Source organism: Caretta caretta, chromosome 6 (assembly GCF_965140235.1).
Source record: "Caretta caretta isolate rCarCar2 chromosome 6, rCarCar1.hap1, whole genome shotgun sequence".
Lineage (NCBI taxonomy): Eukaryota > Metazoa > Chordata > Testudines > Cheloniidae > Caretta > Caretta caretta.
Window position 1 is genome coordinate 93,346,289 of NC_134211.1, and position 21,175 is coordinate 93,367,463.

General features: G+C 42.1%; 1 protein-coding gene across 10 annotated transcripts in view; it reads right to left on the bottom strand.

Moving 5' to 3' along the window:
• CEP128 (centrosomal protein 128) overlaps positions 1 to 21,175 on the bottom strand; it is a 444,758-nt gene that overhangs the window by 14,743 nt on the left and 408,840 nt on the right. For 8 of the 10 annotated variants that reach the window (XM_048853234.2, XM_048853235.2, XM_048853231.2 and 5 more), the window contains 3 exons: positions 19,166 to 19,243; positions 11,578 to 11,691; positions 3,876 to 3,984 (listed from right to left, as the gene is read on the bottom strand). In XM_048853234.2, coding sequence (XP_048709191.1) covers positions 3,876 to 3,984; positions 11,578 to 11,691; positions 19,166 to 19,243 — 301 coding nt within the window. The remainder of the gene's footprint in view (positions 1 to 3,875; positions 3,985 to 11,577; positions 11,692 to 19,165; positions 19,244 to 21,175) is intronic. The other 2 variants (XM_075129813.1, XM_048853233.2) reach the window with 1 other exon arrangement.

A 21,175-nucleotide genomic window follows, 5' to 3' on the forward strand; every position in this document is an offset into this window, starting at 1 on the left:
GATGCAATCCAATTCCCTCTCTACATAGCTATCTTACCCCCACTCCACACACAGAGGGATGGAATATAAAATTGTTTCCCATCCCCTCATCACTTTCTGCCTGCCTATAATCCTCACTCAGGGTCTGGCAACCTTCAGTCTGCCAATATTTTAACAAAGAGTTCCAACCAAAACATTGTATTTATATTAGTCTGCAGGAAGCCCTATCTAGGGTCAGAGAGGAAGAATAAGGGATTGGTAAATCTATTTGTTTACTTTCCAAAATTGTTTTTCAGAACCACAACTGCTGAAGTAGGTAAAAATTACTTGGCTAATAAACTCCTATAAATGCCACTCAGAGAATATCTCTACTCTGTGTGAAGGACATGGGGATGCCTGTAATATTTTATGAATATTATATATTGTGGTTGATTGGTATTGTGTTTCATGCTATAGGATTGCAAGAGGTTAATTCAGGCAGGGGTTATTTGCACATGTGCAGGAAAGAGAACAATAGCTTCAGATAGCTCCACTTGCTGGTATTTAAAAGATAATATTGGGGTCATTTACCTCATACACTTTAAGGTCAGAAGGGACCATTGTGATCATCTAGTCTGACCTCCTGCATATTGCAGGCCACAGAACCTCACCCACCCACTTCTGTAATAGACCCCTAACCTCTGGCTGAGTTTCTGAAGTCCTCCAATCATGGTTTAAAGACTTCAAGTTAGAGAATTCACCATTTACACTATTTTAAACCTGTAAATGACCTGTGCCCCATGCTGCAGAGGAAGGTGAACTCCCCGCTCCAGGGTCTCTGTCAATCTGACTGGGGGAAAAATTCCTTTCTGACCCCAAACATGGTGATCAGTTGGACCCTGAGCATGTCCGCAAGACCCACCAGGCAGATACCTGGGAAGGAATTATCTGTAGTAACTCAGAGCCCTCCCCATCTACTGTCCCATCTTTGGCTGCTGGGGATTTTTGCTACTGGCAGTCACTGATGGGCCGTATATCACTGTAGGCAGTCCTATCATACCATCCCCTCGATCAACTTATGAAGTTCAGTCTTGAAGCCAATTAGGTTTTTTGCCCCCACTGCTCCCCTTGGAAGGCTATTCCAGAACTTCACTCCTCTGATGGTTAGAAACTGTCACCTAATTTTGAGCCTAAACTTGTCGATAGCCTGTTTATAGCCATTTGTTCTTGTGTTCACATTGGTGCTTAACTTAAATAACTCCTCTGGGGAGCAGACTGAACTTCAAGTTCCCAGAGATTGGGGTATCTGGGATAAGCTTGCCTACCTAAGCCTATAGACAAAACAGATATGTGTGTAGACCTCTTATTGTGTTTCAAAACCTATTGTCATGACATGCTGTGTATCTACTGTTGTGATTAAACAATACTTGGTTTTAAAAAGGTTGTTTTGGGTAACTATTTACCACTGGTCATGGCTCAGAAGGGAAGAACCAAGGTAGCCAAACACATTGGGTCTGCTGAGCAATCATAGTTGGTACAGAAAGTGCAGCACCCCTGTGTGACAGTTTAAGAGTGACAGAACGACAGGATTCCACATAGAGGAGGTGAGGACTCAAGGCCTGTCACCTATGCTGAAAGAAAAGGAGTACTTATGGCACCTTAGAGACTAAAAAATTTATTTGGAGCATAAGCTTTTGTGAGCTACAGCTCACTTCATCGGATGCATGCAGTGGAAAATACAGTGGGGAGATTTTATATACACAGAGAACATGAAACCATGGGTGTTACCACACACACTGTAATGAGAGTGATCAGGTAAGGTGAACTAATAGCAGCAGGAGAGAAAAAAAAAACTTTTGTAGTGATAATCAAGGTGGGCCATTTCCAGCAGTTGACAAGAATGTGTGAGGAACAGTAGGGGGGGAAATAAACATGGGGAAATAGTTTTACTTTGTGTAATAACACATCCACTCCCATTCTTTATTCAAGCCTAATTTAATGGTGTCCAATTTGCAAATTAATTCCAATTCAGCAGTCTCTCGTTGGAGTCTGTTTTTGAAGTTTTTTTGTTGAAGAATTGCCACTTTTAGGTATGTAATCGAGTGACAAGAGAGATTGAAGTGTTCTCCAGCTGGTTTTTGAATGTTATAATTCTTGACGTCTGATTTGTGTCCCTTTATTCTTTTACGTAGAGACTGTCCAGTTTGATCAATGTACATGGCAGAGGAGCATTGCTGGCACATGATGGCATATATCACATTGGTGGATGTGCAGGTGAACGAGCCTCTGACAGTGTGGCTGATGTGATTAGGCCCTATGATGGTGTCCCCTGAATAGATATGTGGACACAGTTGGAAATGGGCTTTGTTGCAAGGATAGGTTCCTGGGTTAGTGGTTCTGTTGTGTGGTGTGTGGTTGCTGGTAAGTATTTGCTTCAGGTTGGGGGGCTGTCTGTAAGCAAGGACTGTCCTGTCTCCCAAGATCCATGAGAGTGATGGGTCGTCCTTCAGGATAGGTTATAGATCCTTGATGATGTGCTGGAGAGGTTTTAGTTGGGGGCTGAAGGTAATGGCTAGTGGCGTTCTGTTATTTTCTTTGTTGGGCCTGTCCTGTAGTAGGTAACTTCTGGATACTCTTCTGGCTCTGTCAATCTGTTTCTTCACTTCAGCAGGTGGGTATTGTAGTTGTAAGAACGCTTGATAGAGATCTTGTAGGTGTTTGTCTCTGTCTGAGGGGTTGGAGCAAATGCGGTTGTACCGTAGAGCTTGGCTGTAGACAATAGATTGTGTGGTGTGGTCTGGATGAAAGCTGGAGGCATGTAGGTAAGTATAGCGGTCAGTAGGCTTCAGGTATAGGGTGGTGTTTATGTGACCATCGCTTATTAACACTATAGTGTCCAGGAAGTGTATCTCTTGTGTGGACTGGTCCAGGCTGAGGTTGATGGTGGGATGGAAATTGTTGAAATCATGGTGGAATTCCTCAAGGGCTTCTTTTCCATGGGTCCAGATGATGAAGATGTCATCAATATAGCGCAAATAGAGTAGGGGCATTAGGGGACGAGAGCTGAGGAAGCGTTGTTCTGACACCTGTGTTGGGGCCACTCAGAGAGACCAAAAAGGGATGAAAGGTGCAGGTAACACTGAACTGTGACACTGTTTCAGAAAAAATACAGAGTACAATGTTGCAAATGTATAGTACAGCATTCAACCTGTATATGTTGAAATTATTTGGGGGGGGGTGCGTGTGACAAAATTGTAGGGGTAGTATTGTGCTTCAGGATTTTTTAAAAAAATATCTGATGCCTGCTGCAAACTGGCAAAAAATCTCTTCAGAGGTATTTTTGTAAGTCAGTTGTGGCAGAGATGGTTTAGTAGTGTTCAAAAAAGAAGCAACTTCATCAGAGTTGGAGCTTAAGATCCCTTCAGGGTCTCCCATTCATCACATCACTACCTCTTTGAGAGACCGCTGCAGCCTCTTGTGACCCGTTATGCATAGACTCGTGGGCTAGAAGTTGCAACCAAACAGCAACTTTCCAAAAAGGAGGTCATGGATAGGGAATTCTACTTCTGCTGTTACACTCCACTGGCTCTAATGTCAGACAGAATAATTAATAGGAATCTGCATGGGGTGCTTTGGTTGGGTATTTTGCATGTGGCCTGGAAATGCAGTGTGTTTTAAAGCTAAGGTTCCCACTTCCAGGATTCATATTACAATGCATGTAATTTTCTTTCTTCTGGACTTTGCTGACAAAATGCAGTATTTCCAAATGGAAAAAAATCCCAGTGTGACATAGCACTAACTACAGGATAAATTCAGTGCCTGAAGCTGAAAGCCAGCAAGAATCCTATGATGATTTCAACGGGGTCTCTATCATTCCACTAAAATAGTTTTAAAAACAGAGGATACCCAATACTTACAGCCTGAATCTGAAAGCAGTGAGCTGGACATAAAGCTGGTTTTAGTCCGCCAGTTGGAGGAGAAAGCTGCCGCTTGTATGTCAGAAACATCAGCATCCATTTTCTCATCCTAAGAAAGGCAATGAACATGCTTTCTGTGAAAAATGTGCAGTACTTAAGTTATATATCTCCTTATTTACTGAGATTAAAAACAGCCTCCAGTTTGGTTATACACAGAGATGGTATTTTTTAGCATTAAACTGATAAACTCTGATTCCAATCCACAGAACATAAATCTTGTAGTTAGGTTTAAATCTGATTTTGTCCCAAATTTCTTGTCCTTGTCAACATTCGTAACTCCTGGAAAGAAGCTACTTTCCCTGCTTTGCCCAGGGAGCTTGGTTGCTTCTTGCCACTATAACAAGCTGTATAAATGTGGCATGGTTCCTTTCCTGTATAATCACATGTAGACCCCAGAATGAAACAGAAGGACAGAGCATGCATGCATTGATGACACAACTGAACACTGATCCACATCAACTTGTTCCAACAAGAAAACTAAGTAACTGCAAAACTCAAATCCATTTTCCCCTCCCATGAATTAAATCCAAAACTTTTATCTTTTAAATACAGGTTTGATATTTCACCTATGAAAACCTGAAATTGCTTTTCCATTTTTCCTCCCAATTTTAAAATAAAGTAAAATCCCATATATGCTGTTCTTATTTATACAGTAAAGAGCATCTGGATATGTGCATACAACATATTACTTTGTTGAGAGGAGGCACTTGGTTGAGCGGCTAGAGAAGAACATTTAAACAATGCAATTTAACCAAAAATATCTGGAAATCTGTTTTAGCATTGAAGCAAGGGGTCTTTAGATATATTGCTCACCAAAACAAGATTAACAGGTTGGCTTAGTTTCTAAATTACTTTATTTCTTCAGATGAGAAGGGATGATAACACTCATGTATTAGTTCATAGAATATTATATTTTGCTATTCAATTTCCTCACAAACAGCATCAGGGGATTTTCTTAAAAGCATCCTGCAATTTATCATTCTTGTATTACACTTTGGAAACTGTCCCCCCCGCATTAATTTAGAGACTAAAAGGGAGCTTTTGTCCCATTAATGTACAGGGGATTTGCTCCTATTAATACTAATGGGAATTACACACATTAATCCCCCTCATTGACACACTTGGTACCTACAATATACACCCTACAGTAATAAACTTTAAAAGGAAAACCAAATTTCAGGATTTTTCCCTGAATATGGAACTGTAAAGCTGTTCTTCCTTCATCTTCACTCCCTCCAAAAATCCCATCTTAAAACAGACCTATTAACAAGCAGTACTTGGGGCCAATACTTCACCTGCAATCTCTGCATTGCAAGAAGCCTCTCCATTTGCAGAGTTGGCAGCTTCTCTGTTACACCCTTCCCCACATTCTTCATGGTTTTGCTTTTTGTTGGTGTTGTTTGCATATTTAGGTTGTAAGCTGTTCAGGGCAGGGAACTTTTCTTAAAACATTCAGTTCTATGTAGCATAGTGCCCATCACTGTAAATTTTCTCTCTCTTATTTCATTTTGTTATTCTACATATTGTTTTATCATCAGTTCTATTCCTGTGTTCTGCCCTTCCTCCTGCTCCCTTCCCCTACCCTCAGTTCTCTTTTCTCCACTATCTTTCAGCCCCCTGACTGACAGCTCAGTATTATGCATAATGTTACTCAGCCCACTCCCCACCTCCCCCATTGCAGGAAATCTGACATTTTAATCTGTCGAGATAGTACTTATAACTAACTTGTCCTGCTCTTCTAAGCAATCAGGTTTTTAGAGCCTGTCATGAGCCTAAATTCAACAGATGAAATCAGAGAGTATGGGAGGGAGGTGAGAAGGAGAGGAGCCAACTGAAAACAAAGGGACAGGGCAAAATTGATCTTGGGATAGCAATCTACAAAGAGTGATCATGAACTTTCTGGTTTGTGTTTGTTTTTATTTTTGTTGCTTAAAATAAAATAATCAGGTCATAAAGTGAGACCAAATAGAGCCTTCTCTGAGATTAATGTGAGAAAGCAAGCTGAAAGAAGTACGTTCAGTGAGGAAGGGGTTGAAGGTCGTACAGGAGGAGGGAGGCTGACTCAGGCAAGAAGCTGTATGTAAAAAGGTTGATATAAGGCTACTGCACACCACAGAAGCTCTTTATAAAAACTCTCTTTTAACATACACTTGCTTATCACTTAACAAATACTTGGCTACTTTATACAGTGAGAGTACTGCACTGTATATAAAGTGTGAATTGAAACGGTTAGCAAGCAGGAACTTTGATCTCTCTCGATCTCCCTCTCTTCCATAAGGCTGAGTGATAGAATAGCTAATGATAAATTGTAACAATAACATAAAGAAGCAAAACAATAGTGTATTTGAGGCAGATAAGACAATTCAGTGCATGGTAAGAAATGCAAGCAATAAAGAGCGATTTCTTGAACTAAGCTACGCTGATCACTGAAATCAGATTAGCACCCTTCTGTTACCTGCTTTGAATATTCTGTTCTATTTGGAACAGCTGTGACAGCAAAGAAGACTCTATATTGTGCAAAAACCAAATTAGGCCTAATGACTAAAGGGAAGCCATTAAATGTTTCCTGTTGTCTAAAGAAAGGGGAAATTATTATTTTGGAATAATCCAAGTATTGGGTTCTTAATATAAGTTCAGATCAAGCCAGCACAGTGAGCTTGGTCAGCTTAGTGCAATATTGCATTACACTCTCAGCTGATGCAGGCCTTGCTGCCAGCCAACATTTCAACAGGTTTTGAAATCTGGTAATTGCTGATGGTAACTGCTGTGGAGGGACATGAGAAGTGGGGGAAGTTGAAGGTTATCTCCAGCACTTGAACTGAAATGAATGCTGCCTTGCACACTTCCTGTTAGTGTGCAAGAAGTATAGCTTGGACATGTCAGGGAAGCCATGGGCTTCTTACTATAGCAACACTGTCAGCTGCAAAGTCAATGCCCAGAACACCTCTCTTATTTTTCTGCCAGAGGAAATAGATAAATAATTCCATGCTTATGTGCTCAGAATCTGTAGACATTAGACATTACATACTACCCCAAAACAAAACTAAGCCCCCCAAATACAACTAAATCATTGAACGTAGCTTGGAATCTTCATAGAGTAATAGAAGATTAGGATTGGAAGAGACCTCAGGAGGTCATCTAGTCCAACCCCCTGCTCAAAGCAGGACCAACACCAACTAAATCATCCCAGCCAGGGCTTTATCAAGCTGGGCCTTAAAACCTCTAAGGATGGAGATTCCACCACCTCTCTAGGTAACACATTTCAGTGCTTCACCACCCTTCTAGTGAAATAGTGTTTCCTAATATCCAACCTAGACTCCCCCACTGCAACTTGAGACCATTGGTCCTTGTTCTGTCATCTGCAACCACTGAGAACAGCCTAGCTCCATCCTCTTTGGAACTCCCCTTCAGGTAGTTGAAGGCTGCTATCAAATCCCCCCTCACTCTTCTCTTTTGCAGACTACATAAGCCCAGTTCCCTCAGCTTCTCTTGGTAAGTCATGTGCCCCAGCCCCCTAACCATATTCGTTGCCCTCCATTGGACTCCCTCCAATTTGCCCACATCCTTTCTGTAGTGGGGGGTGGGGGCAAAACGGGATGAAATACTCCAGATGTGGCCTCACCAGTGCCGAATAGAGGGGAATAATCACTTCCCTTGATTTGCTGGCAACGCTCCTACTAATGCAGCCCGATATGTCATTAGCCTTTGTGACAAAAAGGGCACACTGTTGACTCATATCCAGGTCCTTATCCACTGTAATCGCCCCGTGCTTTTCTGCAGAACTGCCGCTTAGCCAGTTGGACCCCAGCCTGTAGCAGTGCAGGGCATTCTTCCATCCTAAGAGTAGGACTCTGCACTTGCCCTTGCTGAACCTCATCAGATTTCTTTTGCCCCAATCCTCCAATTTGTCGAGGTCACTCTGGACCCTATTCCTACCCTCCAACATATCTACCTCTCCCCCCAGCTTAGTGTCATCTGTAAATTTGCTGAGGGTGCAATCCATCCCATCATCCAGATCATTAATGAAGATGTTGAACAAAACCGGCCCCAGGACCAACCGCTGGGACACTCCGCTTGATACCGGCTGCCAACTAGACATCGAGTCGTTGATCACAACCCATTGAGCCCGACGATCTACCCAACTTTCTTTCCACCTTATTGTCCATTCATCCAATCCATACTTCTTTAACTTGCTGGCAAGAATACTGTGGGAGACCGTATAAAAAGCTTTGCTAAAGTCAAGATATATCACATCCACCGCTTTCCCCCTATCCACAGAGCCAGTTATCTCATCATAGAAGGCAATCAGGTTGGTCAGGCATGACTTGCCCTTGGTGAATCCATGTTGATTGTTCCTAATCACCTTCCTCTCCTCTAAGTGCTTCAAAATGGATTGAGGACCTGCTCCATGATTTTTCCAGTGACTGAGGTGAGGATGACCCATCTGTAGTTCCCCAGAATCTCCTTCTTCCTTTTTTTAAATATGGGCATTATATTTGCTTTTTTCTAATCATCCTGGACCTCCCCCAATTGCCACGAGTTTTCAAAGATAGTGGCCAATAGCTCTGCAATCACATCAGCCAACTCCTTCTGCACCCTCCAATGCATTGCATCCAGCCCCAGGGACTTATGCATGTCCAGATTTACTAAATAGTCCTTAACCTGTTCTTTCACCAGGGCTGCTCACCTCCCCCCAGTACTGTGCTACCCAGTGCAGCAGTCTGGGAGCTAACCTTGTCTGTGAAGACCAAGGCAAAAAAAGCATTGAGTACTTCAGCTTTTTCCACATCATCTGTCACTAGGTTGCCTCCCCCATGCAGTAAGGTTCACACACTTTCCCGGACCTTCTTCTTGTTGCTAACATATCTGTAGAAACCCTTCTTTTTACCCTTCACATCCGTTGCTAGCTGCAACTCCAATTGTCCTTTGGCCTTTCTGATTAAACCCCTGCATACTCGAGCAATATTTTTATCCTCCTCCCTAGTCATCTGTCCAAGTTTCCACTTCTTGTAAGCTTCCTTTTTGTGTTTAAGGTCACTGAAGATTTCTCTGTTGAGCCAAACTGGTTGCCTGCCATATTTACTATTCTTTCTATACATCGGGATAGTTTGTTCCTGCACCCTTAATAATGCTTCTTTGAAATACAGCCAGCTCTCCTGGACTCCTTTCCCCCTCATATTAGCCTCCCAGAGGACTCTGACTCCCTTAGGGGACTGATGGGCAAAGTCTGCTTTTCTGAAGTCCAGGGTTTATATTCTGCTGCTCTCCTTTCTTCCTTTTGTCAGGATCCTGAACTTGACCATCACACGGTCACTGCTGCCCAGTTGCCACCCACTTCTACTTCCCCTACCAGTTCTTCCCTGTTTGTGAGCAGCAGGTCAAGAGGAGCATGGGCAACTTGACTAGAGTTTGACCACTGGCCTGAAAAATAGTTGAAAGAAAGGGAGTTTCACTTTGTCTCTGTTGTTTTGTGAGAATATTGGTAAGGACCTTTTGTTTTATTTTGGTCTTTGCCATCATCTGTTGCCTGTTTCTGTGTGTGATAAGTTGTATCTCTCTGACTGCCCCCTGGGTTAAGCGGGGGAGGTGCCCCTCTCTTATCTTGGATATCCTTCTCTGGATGGCAGCATGACTGTAGTCTGTGTTATGTACTTGGGATACATAACTGCGGAAAAGGACCTAGGGGTGACAGTGGACGAGAAGCTGGATATGAGTCAGCAGTGTGCCCTTGTTGCCAAGAAGGCCAATGGCATTTTGGGATGTATAAGTAGGGGCATAGCGAGCAGATCGAGGGACGTGATCGTTCCCCTCTATTCGACATTGGTGAGGCCTCATCTGGAGTACTGTGTCCAGTTTTGGGCCCCACACTTCAAGAAGGATGTGGATAAATTGGAGAGAGTCCAGCGAAGGGCAACAAAAATGATTAGGGGTCTGGAACACATGAGTTATGAGGAGAGGCTGAGGGAGCTGGGATTGTTTAGCCTGCAGAAGAGAAGAATGAGGGGGGATTTGATAGCTGTTTTCAACTACCTGAAAGGGGGTTCCAAAGAGGATGGCTCTAGACTGTTCTCAATGGTATCAGATGACAGAACGAGGAGTAATGGTCTCAAGCTGCAGTGGGGGAGGTTTAGATTGGATATTAGGAAAAACTTTTTCACTATGAGGGTGGTGAAACACTGGAATGCGTTACCTAGGGAGGTGGTAGAATCTCCTTCCTTGGAGGTTTTTAAGGTCAGGCTTGACAAAGCCCTGGCTGGGATGATTTAACTGGGAATTGGTCCTGCTTTGAGCAGGGGGTTGGACTAGATGACCTTCTGGGGTCCCTTCCAACCCTTATATTCTATGATTCTATGATTCTATGAACTCTTAGGGAGTTTGCCCTCTTCTGGCTGGGGCTAAAATAATCCAAAAGAAAAAGGCAAAAGATATCCATGGCTCACAAATGGGCCGGGTCCTTGCAGCCTCATGTAGGGTAAAGCCCAATAGTCCTTGGGAGGAAGATCTGGGCTCCTTATCCCTTGCATGTCCGAACAACCCTGGCTGAATCCCAGGGATTCACAAAGAAAAGAAAGGAAAAGCTGGTCCCTCTTTTTCAGCAGAGGGCTCAGTGTGGCTGGTGCTCTCAAGCAGTTTTCTCAGTAGACAGCCTGTTGCCTGGGACCAGGGAGCTCTGTACTCTAGTGCAGTTTTTTTACCAGATGCCACCCAGCATGAGCCTGGATCCCCCCTTTTGAGGACCCATCCTTAAAAGATTTATGAGCTCTTTAACTCCTTCTTCACTGGCGCAGGAAGCTGCCCTGACACACTGTGCCACAAGAAATTCTCAATTTCCAATTAAAGGAAGCAGCTATTAGCAGTGTAACCAGTGAGAAATGACATTATGAATAAGCACTTTGCTGTAAGTAGATAAGATTGGTAGCTGAGAGAGGGGATCAGGCAGGGGTGAAAGTAAGTCGAGTGACTTATCGGTACGCTGGGGCCAGCTCAGGCCCCTGGAAGGGGAGGGGCTGAGTGGGTCAGAGCCAGCCCCAGCCCACCCTGTGAGGTAAGTGCCCCCCCACTCTTTCTCCTCCCCCTTCTCCCCTCCCCCACCGGGATAGCAGCAGCAACCGGGGCTCCGGGGGCTATTTAAAGGGCCCAGGGCTCCCCTGCTTCTCCTGCTCCGGTCCTTTAAATAGCCGCCAGAGCCCCACAGCCGCTACCACAGGGTTCCAGCAGCAGGGCTCTAGAGGCCACTGCTGGGAGCCCCAAGCCCTTTAAATTGCCGCCTGGGGAAGCCGGGCTGCTCCGGTATGGTGCACCAGCTCTTGCGTACCGGCTTACTTTCACCTCTGGGATCAGGGTACTTTTCACTTGGGGAATTGGGGAAAATTAGATCTCTAAATTTACCTTTTAAGTTAGAGGACCAGAAGGAAAGCAAATAGAAAAAGTGCAAAGGGGTGTTTCTAGGGAATAAATGCTGACAGAACTGGGGCCCATTTGGCTGCACACTTGGCAGGCGAGGCCTGATAACTGAAGCAGAAACATTGCTCATATAGGATTTTAGTCAATGCCTGAAACTTGAGCTAATCTCCATAAAATGTGCATCTGCTGGTGACTGAATACAAGAGGGAACAACACAAGAGAAAGGAGACAGACATACTTTGAAGTTTTTGATTCTGCGCTTTGAATCCTCCAGCTGCTGCTGTAGAGAGCCCACAATTTCCTTGTATTTAGTGTATCTCTCTTCAATTATCTCCTTCTGACGATGAGATTCCTGGAAACACATAAAAAAGGTCTGACTGTTTTTGTAAGGTGAAAGAGTACCTAAAGAAAGAAACCTAGTCTGCTCGTGTAAATAAGAGTATCGCTAATAGACATTCAAAACAGTAAAGGCTGATTAAATACTGGCATTCAGGGCGAGAAATATAGGAACTTTATTGCACTGCTGGTGATAAAGGTGTAAGAGACTCTCTACAGAACCCGGATGTTAAGATGAAAACAATCAAATTAAAAAATAAAAGGCTTTTTCCCCCTTGCTAATAAATATTGATTAATCAATGATTCCTTACAACTTTCCCCAAACACTAAATCATATCATGGAATTCAATTTATTTCTTTCATGGGGGAAAAACAAAATTAGTTAGGGGTATTTAGATACAGCTGCTTTTGTGTAGCTCAGAAAGAATTTTTTTTTTATAAATTACGTTACTGATTGCATATGACTCCAGTTAAGATCCATCATATTTTTGCTGCTAGGGAGGAGCTCTGTTGGAGAGGTTGTGGGGAAAAGGGAACATACTTGCACATGTGGTGGTTGTGTCCAGGAATTAGACAGTTTGGAGAGGAAATTATTGAAGAGATTCACTTCATGTCAAAATGCCAGCTTCCTAGAGATCCCCATATCTGTTTACCTAATGCTCCAGTAAAGGATCTACATTTTAAATGGAACAATAAATTAATTTATTTTTTATTGTTAGACTTTGTATTGCACAATATTGGAAAAATGTGACTTCTCCTTCTAGGGAATTGTGGTATAGTAAAATATGGAGTGTCCTTATAATGGAAAAACTTTCACAGAAAGTATGTACACAAGAGAAGCTCCAAAAAGAGGATAGGTATTTAGAAATGTGGTCACCCTTTTTAGAGTATTCAGAGGAGGAGGGCTCCCCTGCCAGCAAGCCATAATCTTTAGTCAAACTCCTTGAATATTACCCTGATCCTGAATAAGTAAAGTACAATGTCATATGTTAATGTTTTATTGTAACTTTCCCTTAATACATAAAAAAATAAGAAAGATGTTCTGAGGGTACTATCTTACAATGCCTTGGAAATGAAAAGAAAAAAAAAAGCAACACAGACGTGATAAATCAGCCAATGCACTACGTAAATGAGTCAGTGTAGTGGGGTGCAACAGAGGCTGTGAACCGTAATTACAAAGAGAAGTGCCTACTTTTGCCCAACCCCACCCTCCCACTGACATATGGGGGACAACTAACATTAGCCTTGGAAGGAGAAAAACAGTGTTGAAGCGCTTAACTCGTTCATCCTACAGCAAAGTGAAATTTGCTGGAAGTGTGCTGTAATATTCTAGGACTCTGCTGTACTTAGCAGGATCTAGAAGAGAGATTCTTCCCCATAGTATGGAAGCATCATTTTCAAATGTATCATTTCAAACTGAAATACGAACAGAACCTCAAATCAAACCCTACCTTCACAGCAAAGGATTAAAAATCTAGCTCTCTATAATACTGCAGTCAGATAGTTATTGTGGCTTAATGTCGGAAAACACTCAATAAAAGCACAATTTTCAAGCATTTAAATGACAACCACCACCTACATGGCATACCAAGTAGGAAACATGACAGAACTCACATTTAATAAATATAATTTTGTCTTCCTATATAAAATAATCAAAAACCTCCAGCATAAGGGACCAAATGCTGCCAAATTCATATTTGAAATTTGTACTTCAAATTGTACCAAGTGGCAAGTTTTCAAACAGGGTTATATAGACATACAGTACTAGAGATAGGCCGGAACTAAAAATCTGGATATGGACTGAACCCTGAGTAGCAGATCTATATTACGTATCTGCAATCCATGGCAGATGGACTTGGAAGGAAGAATTCTATATACAGACCCACGACCACCATTTTCTACAGTACTTTGGTGTTTTTTGGAGGTCTCCATTCAAATACAAATCAGGAACGACACTGCTTAGCTTGTAGGATCTGATAAAGTTGTAGTACAGCAGAAATATCCCTTTGAGAGCACTTCTCTGTCTTGGAAAATGCACTCTTAGTAAATATGTGAGGCTTTTTCTTAAAAATCCAGTATTTGTAACCATTCTTTCTTGAGGTGTTGGGTCAGGGAAATAAGGGTGGATATTTATGGTCAGAAAAACGGCTACACAAAAATGCTTACTCAGCCGAGGTTCTCCTTGAATTAAAGTCCATCTATTATGATTAGGGCTCCGTGTCTGTCATGGATTCATTGATTTTCCACAACCTCTGTGACTTCTGCAGTGGCCAGCGTGGCTGACCCCAGGGCCAGTTGCTCAGGTGGCTCTGGGGACAGCCCAATGGCTGGTGCTGGAGCGGCTCTGCAGCCAGTTGCACCAGCCACTGCTGCAGCGGCCCCTGGGCCAGACGCACCAGCCACTGTTTGGGCGGCCCCAAGCAGTGGCCAGTGCGGCTGACCTTGGGGACTGCCTGAGCAGCGGTCCTGGGCGGTTGGAGCAGCTACCTCTTTGCAGCCCCCAGCAGTGGTCTCAGGACGGATGAAGCAGCGGTGAGTGGGTGGCTCTGGGGGCGGCTACAGCAGCCAAGCAGCTGGTACAGCTGGCCCCGGGCCCCTCCCGGGGTCCCTCCCCCAAGCAGTGCCGCCGCCGCCCCCCCCCCCCCCCGCTAAGATTTAGTCATGCGTATATGTCATAGAGAAGTCACAGGCCGTGAGTTTTTGTTTATTGCCGGTGACCTGTCCATTTACTTTTACTAAAAGTACCCATGACTAAATCGTAGCCTTAATTATGATATCATTATAACTATTTATTATTTGCATGACTATACATCCTCACCAAAGCTAGTGGCTTTATTGTGCTAGGTGCTCTACAAATCCATAGTGAGACAGCCTCAGCCCCAAATATCTTAAAATCTAACAGACAAAGGGAAGGAGAAATTAAGTAATGCTGCCCGCATTTTACCAATGGGGAGCTGAAGCACAGAGAGATTAAATGACTTGCCCACAATTACACAAGATGTCTGTGACAAAGCATTGAGTGAAATCAGATCTTTTGAATCCTTATTCAGTGATTTCACCACAAGTTCATCATTTCTCTACATACTTGACTGAAAAAAGCAAAGTTTTTCCCACCTTTACTCACAGGTGAATTTGCAGAGTCAACACAGCTACTGAAGAGTAAGCTAGGGTCTAATCAGGCACACATTTCACCCAAAGATTTATTAACTAAGTTCCAGTCTCAGAACCTTCAGTACTTATGATGATGATTATACGAGTCAGAAGGAACTCAATTTCACATTCAGAACACAGGTTTAATTTTCAAAGCTGGCAGTTACAAAAAAAAAAATCAGATTTGTAAACTCGGTAAATTTGTTATGAAGTGACTGAGAAACAACATACATAGAACCCCACAAAGCCATTTTTATAATGTCACTTTTCAGAGCACAGCTACACTTAAAAAAAAACAAAACTAATTTTCCCTGGACCACATGAGTTCCACCAAGTTTACTGGGTAGAGGTTCTTCAGAAAGGACCTTAAAAATGGAGGTCCTGACTGTTCTATGTGGATATTACCCAACTTATTTCACTTGTCTGAAAAGTCTGCCCTGGTGACTCTCCCTAAAATTTTCCCTCTTCACATTTTGTGCAGAAGGGTTTGCTCCCCCACCCCAACACTGGCTACATTTCAGTGCTGATGTGAGTAAATATCAGAAACAATAATTGGAATGAATGCTTTTCCCTTTGGTAATCTCACAGTGCTTTACAAATACTAATTGCCCAACCACTCCAACTCCTCTGTGAGATAGGTATCATCAGCTTCACTTAACAGACAAGGAAAGTGAGGCACAGAGAGGTGCAGTTTCTTGCCCCAAATCACATTGCCAGGATTAGAGCTCAGGAGTCTGATGCTGATCTTACTCATGCTGGGGTATATCAGAACTAGAGCTAGAGCAAAATTTTCAGAGCAAATAGTTTATTCACCAAAAAATACAGTTTGGGCCGAACCGAAACTATTTGCAAATTTGATTTGAATTTGCCAAATATGTTTGGAGCGTAAGGTGCCATTCACAAAACTACCAGAGGAGGTGGTGGTTGTGGTGTTGCTGGTGCACTTCTTCATAATTTTTAGCCCAGTGGTTAGTACAATCATGTGGGATGTGGCCCCAGGTTCAATTCCCCCCCTCCACCTAATGTGGAGAAGGGATTTTAACTAGAGTAGCCCCAGCTTGCAAGAGACAGCCTAACCATTAGGCTATGGGATATTCTGTTGTGGGTCTCTCACTCTCTCCCACTGAAGGTGTTCCACTTTTTATAAACAAATTATGAAATACTATGAATTGCTACTATGAATAACAATGAATAGTCATTGGGCCAGTGAAAAAATGTGAGAATTACTCTATAGCTTGGTGGTTAGGACACTCCCCTAAGATATAGAAGACTCTAGTTCAAGTCCCTACTCCAATTACTAGTTAATTATTCATCAAAAGTGGAAGAACTTCAACAGGGAGAGACTAAGAAAGACCAGAATATCCTATAGTTCAGTGGCTAGGGTGCTCTCCTGCAATGCATGAAACCCAAGTTCAAATTCCTGTTCCACATCAGAAGGAGGAACTGCCAATGAACCAAAAATATCAGTTATTCACCCAGCTCTAATCAGAGCTCGACTGAAGACAACAGACATACACTGATGTAAAACCAAGATGAAGTCTGAATCAGCCCCAAGGTCTCCTAACTCACAGCCTTGTGCTTTAAAGACCAGAATGCAGTGTCCCCCATAAACATAATGTGTGCAGTGCTTGTGGATCTCTCAGTATGAAAGATTCTATATAGAAAATAAATGAAAATTAATATGCATTTTCACTGATGGATGTTTTAAATAATTCAGATTTAAAAGTTTGTTTGAGCTATTGGGTTCCCAACTCTACTTTCGAAAACAACAACAGGTTTTCAGAATAGAATTTCCTAATTTTGTGTGGCTCTCATGAATGTAAAAGAATTACAGCACAGCAATTTAGCCATTAAGCCCCAAAAGATCTAATTGTAGGCTTACCAGCCTTGACAGGCTCTCTCTTAACACTGTCAGTATGTCCCCATGAGTCAAGACAACCATATATCTTTATTTGACAGCTGTGCTGTGAAAAAAACACACTTTTCTAGGTATTGGGTCAGAAACCAAGTATAGAAACTATACAGGAAATTTACTGCAAACATCAGCTATTTCTACTCACTTCTCTGGATTTGTTGGGAAGATATGTTAAAAACTGGGATGAATGGATTTAATAATTCAAAGTGAATTATTACTGATGATGGTTAAATAAGAGCTAACTGTATTACTGTTGTTGTTATTATTTGTTGAAATACTAAAGTCCTTACACAATCAAAATTCTTATTGAAACCATCAAGTAACTGAGTAAAATCTGAAGGACTTTATGATTTGACCCATTATTATTCCTACAATGCCAAAAAGTTGTGTAGTGCTTCACATGCAAAAGATGATGGCAAGGGCTGTGTAAGCCAAAGAATTTATAACCCAGGTTGTATGCCAGGTTAGCATGTAAGCATTACAACCCCACTCAGCCTCTCCGTATCGTTACAGCTAATCAATTATCAATTGCTCTTCAACCTTCAAATATAATTTCTAAACTCTCTTCTCTCTCCCTTTTGTGCTACAATTTAACTCTGTAAAGTGCTTTAGGAAATGTTTTGTCTGAGATAAAAAGTGAAGTACATAAAATAAAGTGAAATTCTGCTTACCTCTCTCAAAAGAGTAGTCTTATTAAAATCAGTGGGACTACTTGTCTGAGTACAGCAAACAGGATTTGGCCATTAAATTGCATTGTTCTGTATTACTAATGCATTTCCCTTCATCATGCACAACAATCTCTCTGTTAATACACCACTAAACCGGAAAAACGAATAGCACAATGCTGCAAACAGTCTAAGGATGAGACTGAGACCACTACATTCATTCTGCTGGGACCTGATTCTGCAAAGCTCATCAGCTTCTGTGGAACTTATGCACATGCTTAAGTGTTTTGCTGAATTGGTGCCTTGTGACCTAAGTCATTCTTGAACCTTGGAACTGTCAAACAGAATGTGGAAGATCTGGAACACATATTGTAACCTTCCAAAGAACGCACTTTGCATGTAAGAGTTGCACTCCTAAACATTGGAGTATACATTTATAGAAAGTAATGATAGCATTTGATGTTCAAGATGATGTGACAATGTTAATCAATTTGGCATACTGAACTTCGTGCTTGATTTTCCCCTCAATATATGAGGATGTATCTACCTAACATAATGAACAAACTTGACTCTCAAACAGCTTTTATGCTTATTATGCAGTTTTCACAGGCTTATCAATAAATGACCTGAGTTATGAAAGCACAGGCACTCAGCAGGATGTTATGTCTATACAAAAATCAAACAATAACCTAGAATCATAGAATATAAGGGTTGGAAGGGACCCCAGAAGGTCATCTAGTCCAACCCCCTGCTCGAAGCAGGACCAATTCCCAGTTAAATCATCCCAGCCAGGGCTTTGTCAAGCCTGACCTTAAAAACCTCTAAGGAAGGAGATTCTACCACCTCCCTAGGTAACGCATTCCAGTGTTTCACCACCCTCTTAGTGAAAAAGTTTTTCCTAATATCCAATCTAAACCTCCCCCACTGCAGCTTGAGACCATTACTCCTCGTTCTGTCATCTGCTACCATTGAGAACAGTCTAGAGCCATCCTCTTTGGAACCCCCTTTCAGGTAGTTGAAAGCAGCTATCAAATCCCCCCTCATTCTTCTCTTCTGCAGGCTAAACAATCCCAGCTCCCTCAGCCTCTCCTCATAAGTCATGTGTTCCAGACCCCTAATCATTTTTGTTGCCCTTCGCTGGACTCTCTCCAATTTATCCACATCCTTCTTGAAGTGTGGGGCCCAAAACTGGACACAGTACTCCAGATGAGGCCTCACCAAGGTCGAATAGACCTGCCTCTTTCTAATTATTGATGCAGAAGTTATAATCACTAATAAAAAAGGCACCACATCAACCTATTTTGAACAAGTCAGTAAAGACTATAGCAACAGTACTTGAAATAGTTTACTCAATTATCTTGGCTTGCCTAAACTGAAAGTTTCATAATGTAGTCATATAACTTAAAAACTAACTTTATATTTGTGGCTAATCTAAGCACTATACCCCAATGTACAAACACTCTTTTCCCAACCTACATATTATATAATTTTTTAAATGTTAGCTTTAATAAAATTTTTAAATCTGTTCTTATTCCAGTATTTCCTTACCAGTATAAAGTTAAACTAATTCCACGATTTTCAACTAATTCCTCAAGAGTAGGAAATAAACCCCATTATTACTATATGAGTTAAAATTGGAATACTGTAGTATAGATTTCATTGTATGTCCTTTAGGTGATAGATTTCTCTTTGCACACAGGAAGTTGTCAATTATTCTCAACAATTCAGAAATACTGAGAGACAAGTGAAAACTTTCTCACTCCAAAATCTCTGAAATCTTCCAAAAGGCTCAGTTTCTCAGGAACAGACTCTAGATGGTCCAAGGCCATTCGGGTACTCTGAAGAATACAACACAAGAAAAAAGAAGCATTATAAAAGTTTGATAAATGCTTTCAACGCTATTCTGAAGTCTGAAACACTAAAATTCCCTTTACATGTTTTAGCCTCCAGGATTTATGTAAATATCTGTGTTTGTGTCATTAAACTACTCAGTGTAAAAATAATGTCTACTTACAGCTAAAAATGACAACAGTAATGCAATTGTCAACAAATTGCTCTGTTATCATGAGCATCTATAAATAATTTTTCATCAATTTCTTGATTGCAATGATTCTTATTCACAAGGGCTGTAATTTCTGATTTTCATCTTATTATTAATTATCACCATCATCATCATCATAGCCATAGCATTTAGCAGACATAGACCCAGACCCCATTGTGTTAGATTCTGTACAAACAGAAGACAGTCCCTGCCCCAAAGACCTTAAAAGCTAATTTTAAGACAAGAGACAATAGATTAATACTGACAAATACAAGAAAACAATGAGACAATATTGGTCAGCATGATAGGTTGTGGTCTCAGGACCCCAACAGCTGAACCACGGTACAGCTTTTGTAGGCATCCTAACAAAGGAAAGTTTTAAGGGGGTTTTGAAGGAGGAGAATGTAACAGCTCTATGGAAGTTTACAGGGAGCTCCTGTCAAGCATGAGGGGCTGCATGGAGAAAGCATGACGGAGCTTGTTTAAAAATTTAACAAGCAGACAATGGAGACTGGCATCATAGACCAAATGAGGTGCGAGTCAATCTTTTGATACAGAATGAGAGATGATAGGCAGGGTAGGGATGGGTTGGGATGGGTCCTGAAAGCGCAAACAACTAGCTTGTTTGATGTGACAGAGAGGAGGGAGCCAGAAGGAGGAAGCAAGGAGAACGGTGATGAGGTTAAAGCAACATGCTAGGAAAATGATCCCTGCAGAAGCATTCTGACTGGGTATGAGTGAGGCAAGAAAAGAACATTGCACTAACTGAGATGTGAGATGATAAGAACCTGGATGAGAGTGTTAGTTTTGTGTCGTGCTTGAAATGCTCCAGGTTGCAACCGTAGGAAATAAAATTTCCTAGAAATGAACTGGGTTGCTGAATATTTCCAACACACCTCTGAACAACATACTAACCCACAGAGACCTTCCTGTGACTAATCTAATCGCCTTTTATGATGAGATTACTGGTTCTGTGGATGAAAGGAAAGCAGTGGATGTATTGTTTCTTGACTTTAGCAAAGCTTTTGACACGGTCTCCCACAGTATTCTTGTCAGCAAGTTAAGGAAGTATGGGCTGGAAGAATGCACTATAAGGTGGGTAGAAAGCTGGCTAGATTGTCGGGCTCAACGGGTAGTTATCAATGGCTCCATGTCTAGTTGGCAGCCGGTATCAAGTGGAGTGCCCCAAGGGTCGGTCCTGGGGCCGGTTTTGTTCAATATCTTCATAAATGATCTGGAGGATGGTGTGGATTGCACTCTCAGCAAATTTGCGGATGATACTAAACTGGGAGGAGTGGTAGATACGCTGGAGGGGAGGGATAGGATACAGAAGGACCTAGACAAATTGTAGGATTGGGCCAAAAGAAATCTGATGAGGTTCAATAAGGATAAGTGCAGGGTCCTGCACTTAGGATGGAAGAACCCAATGCACAGCTACAGACTAGGGACCGAATGGCTAGGCAGCAGTTCTGCGGAAAAGGACCTAGGGGTGACAGTGGACGAGAAGCTGGATATGAGTCAGCAGTGTGCCCTTGTTGCCAAGAAGGCCAATGGCATTTTGGGATGTATAAGTAGGGGCATAGCGAGCAGATTGAGGGACGTGATCGTTCCCCTCTATTCGACATTGGTGAGGCCTCATCTGGAGTACTGTGTCCAGTTTTGGGCCCCACACTTCAAGAAGGATGTGGATAAATTGGAGAGAGTCCAGCGAAGGGCAACAAAAATGATT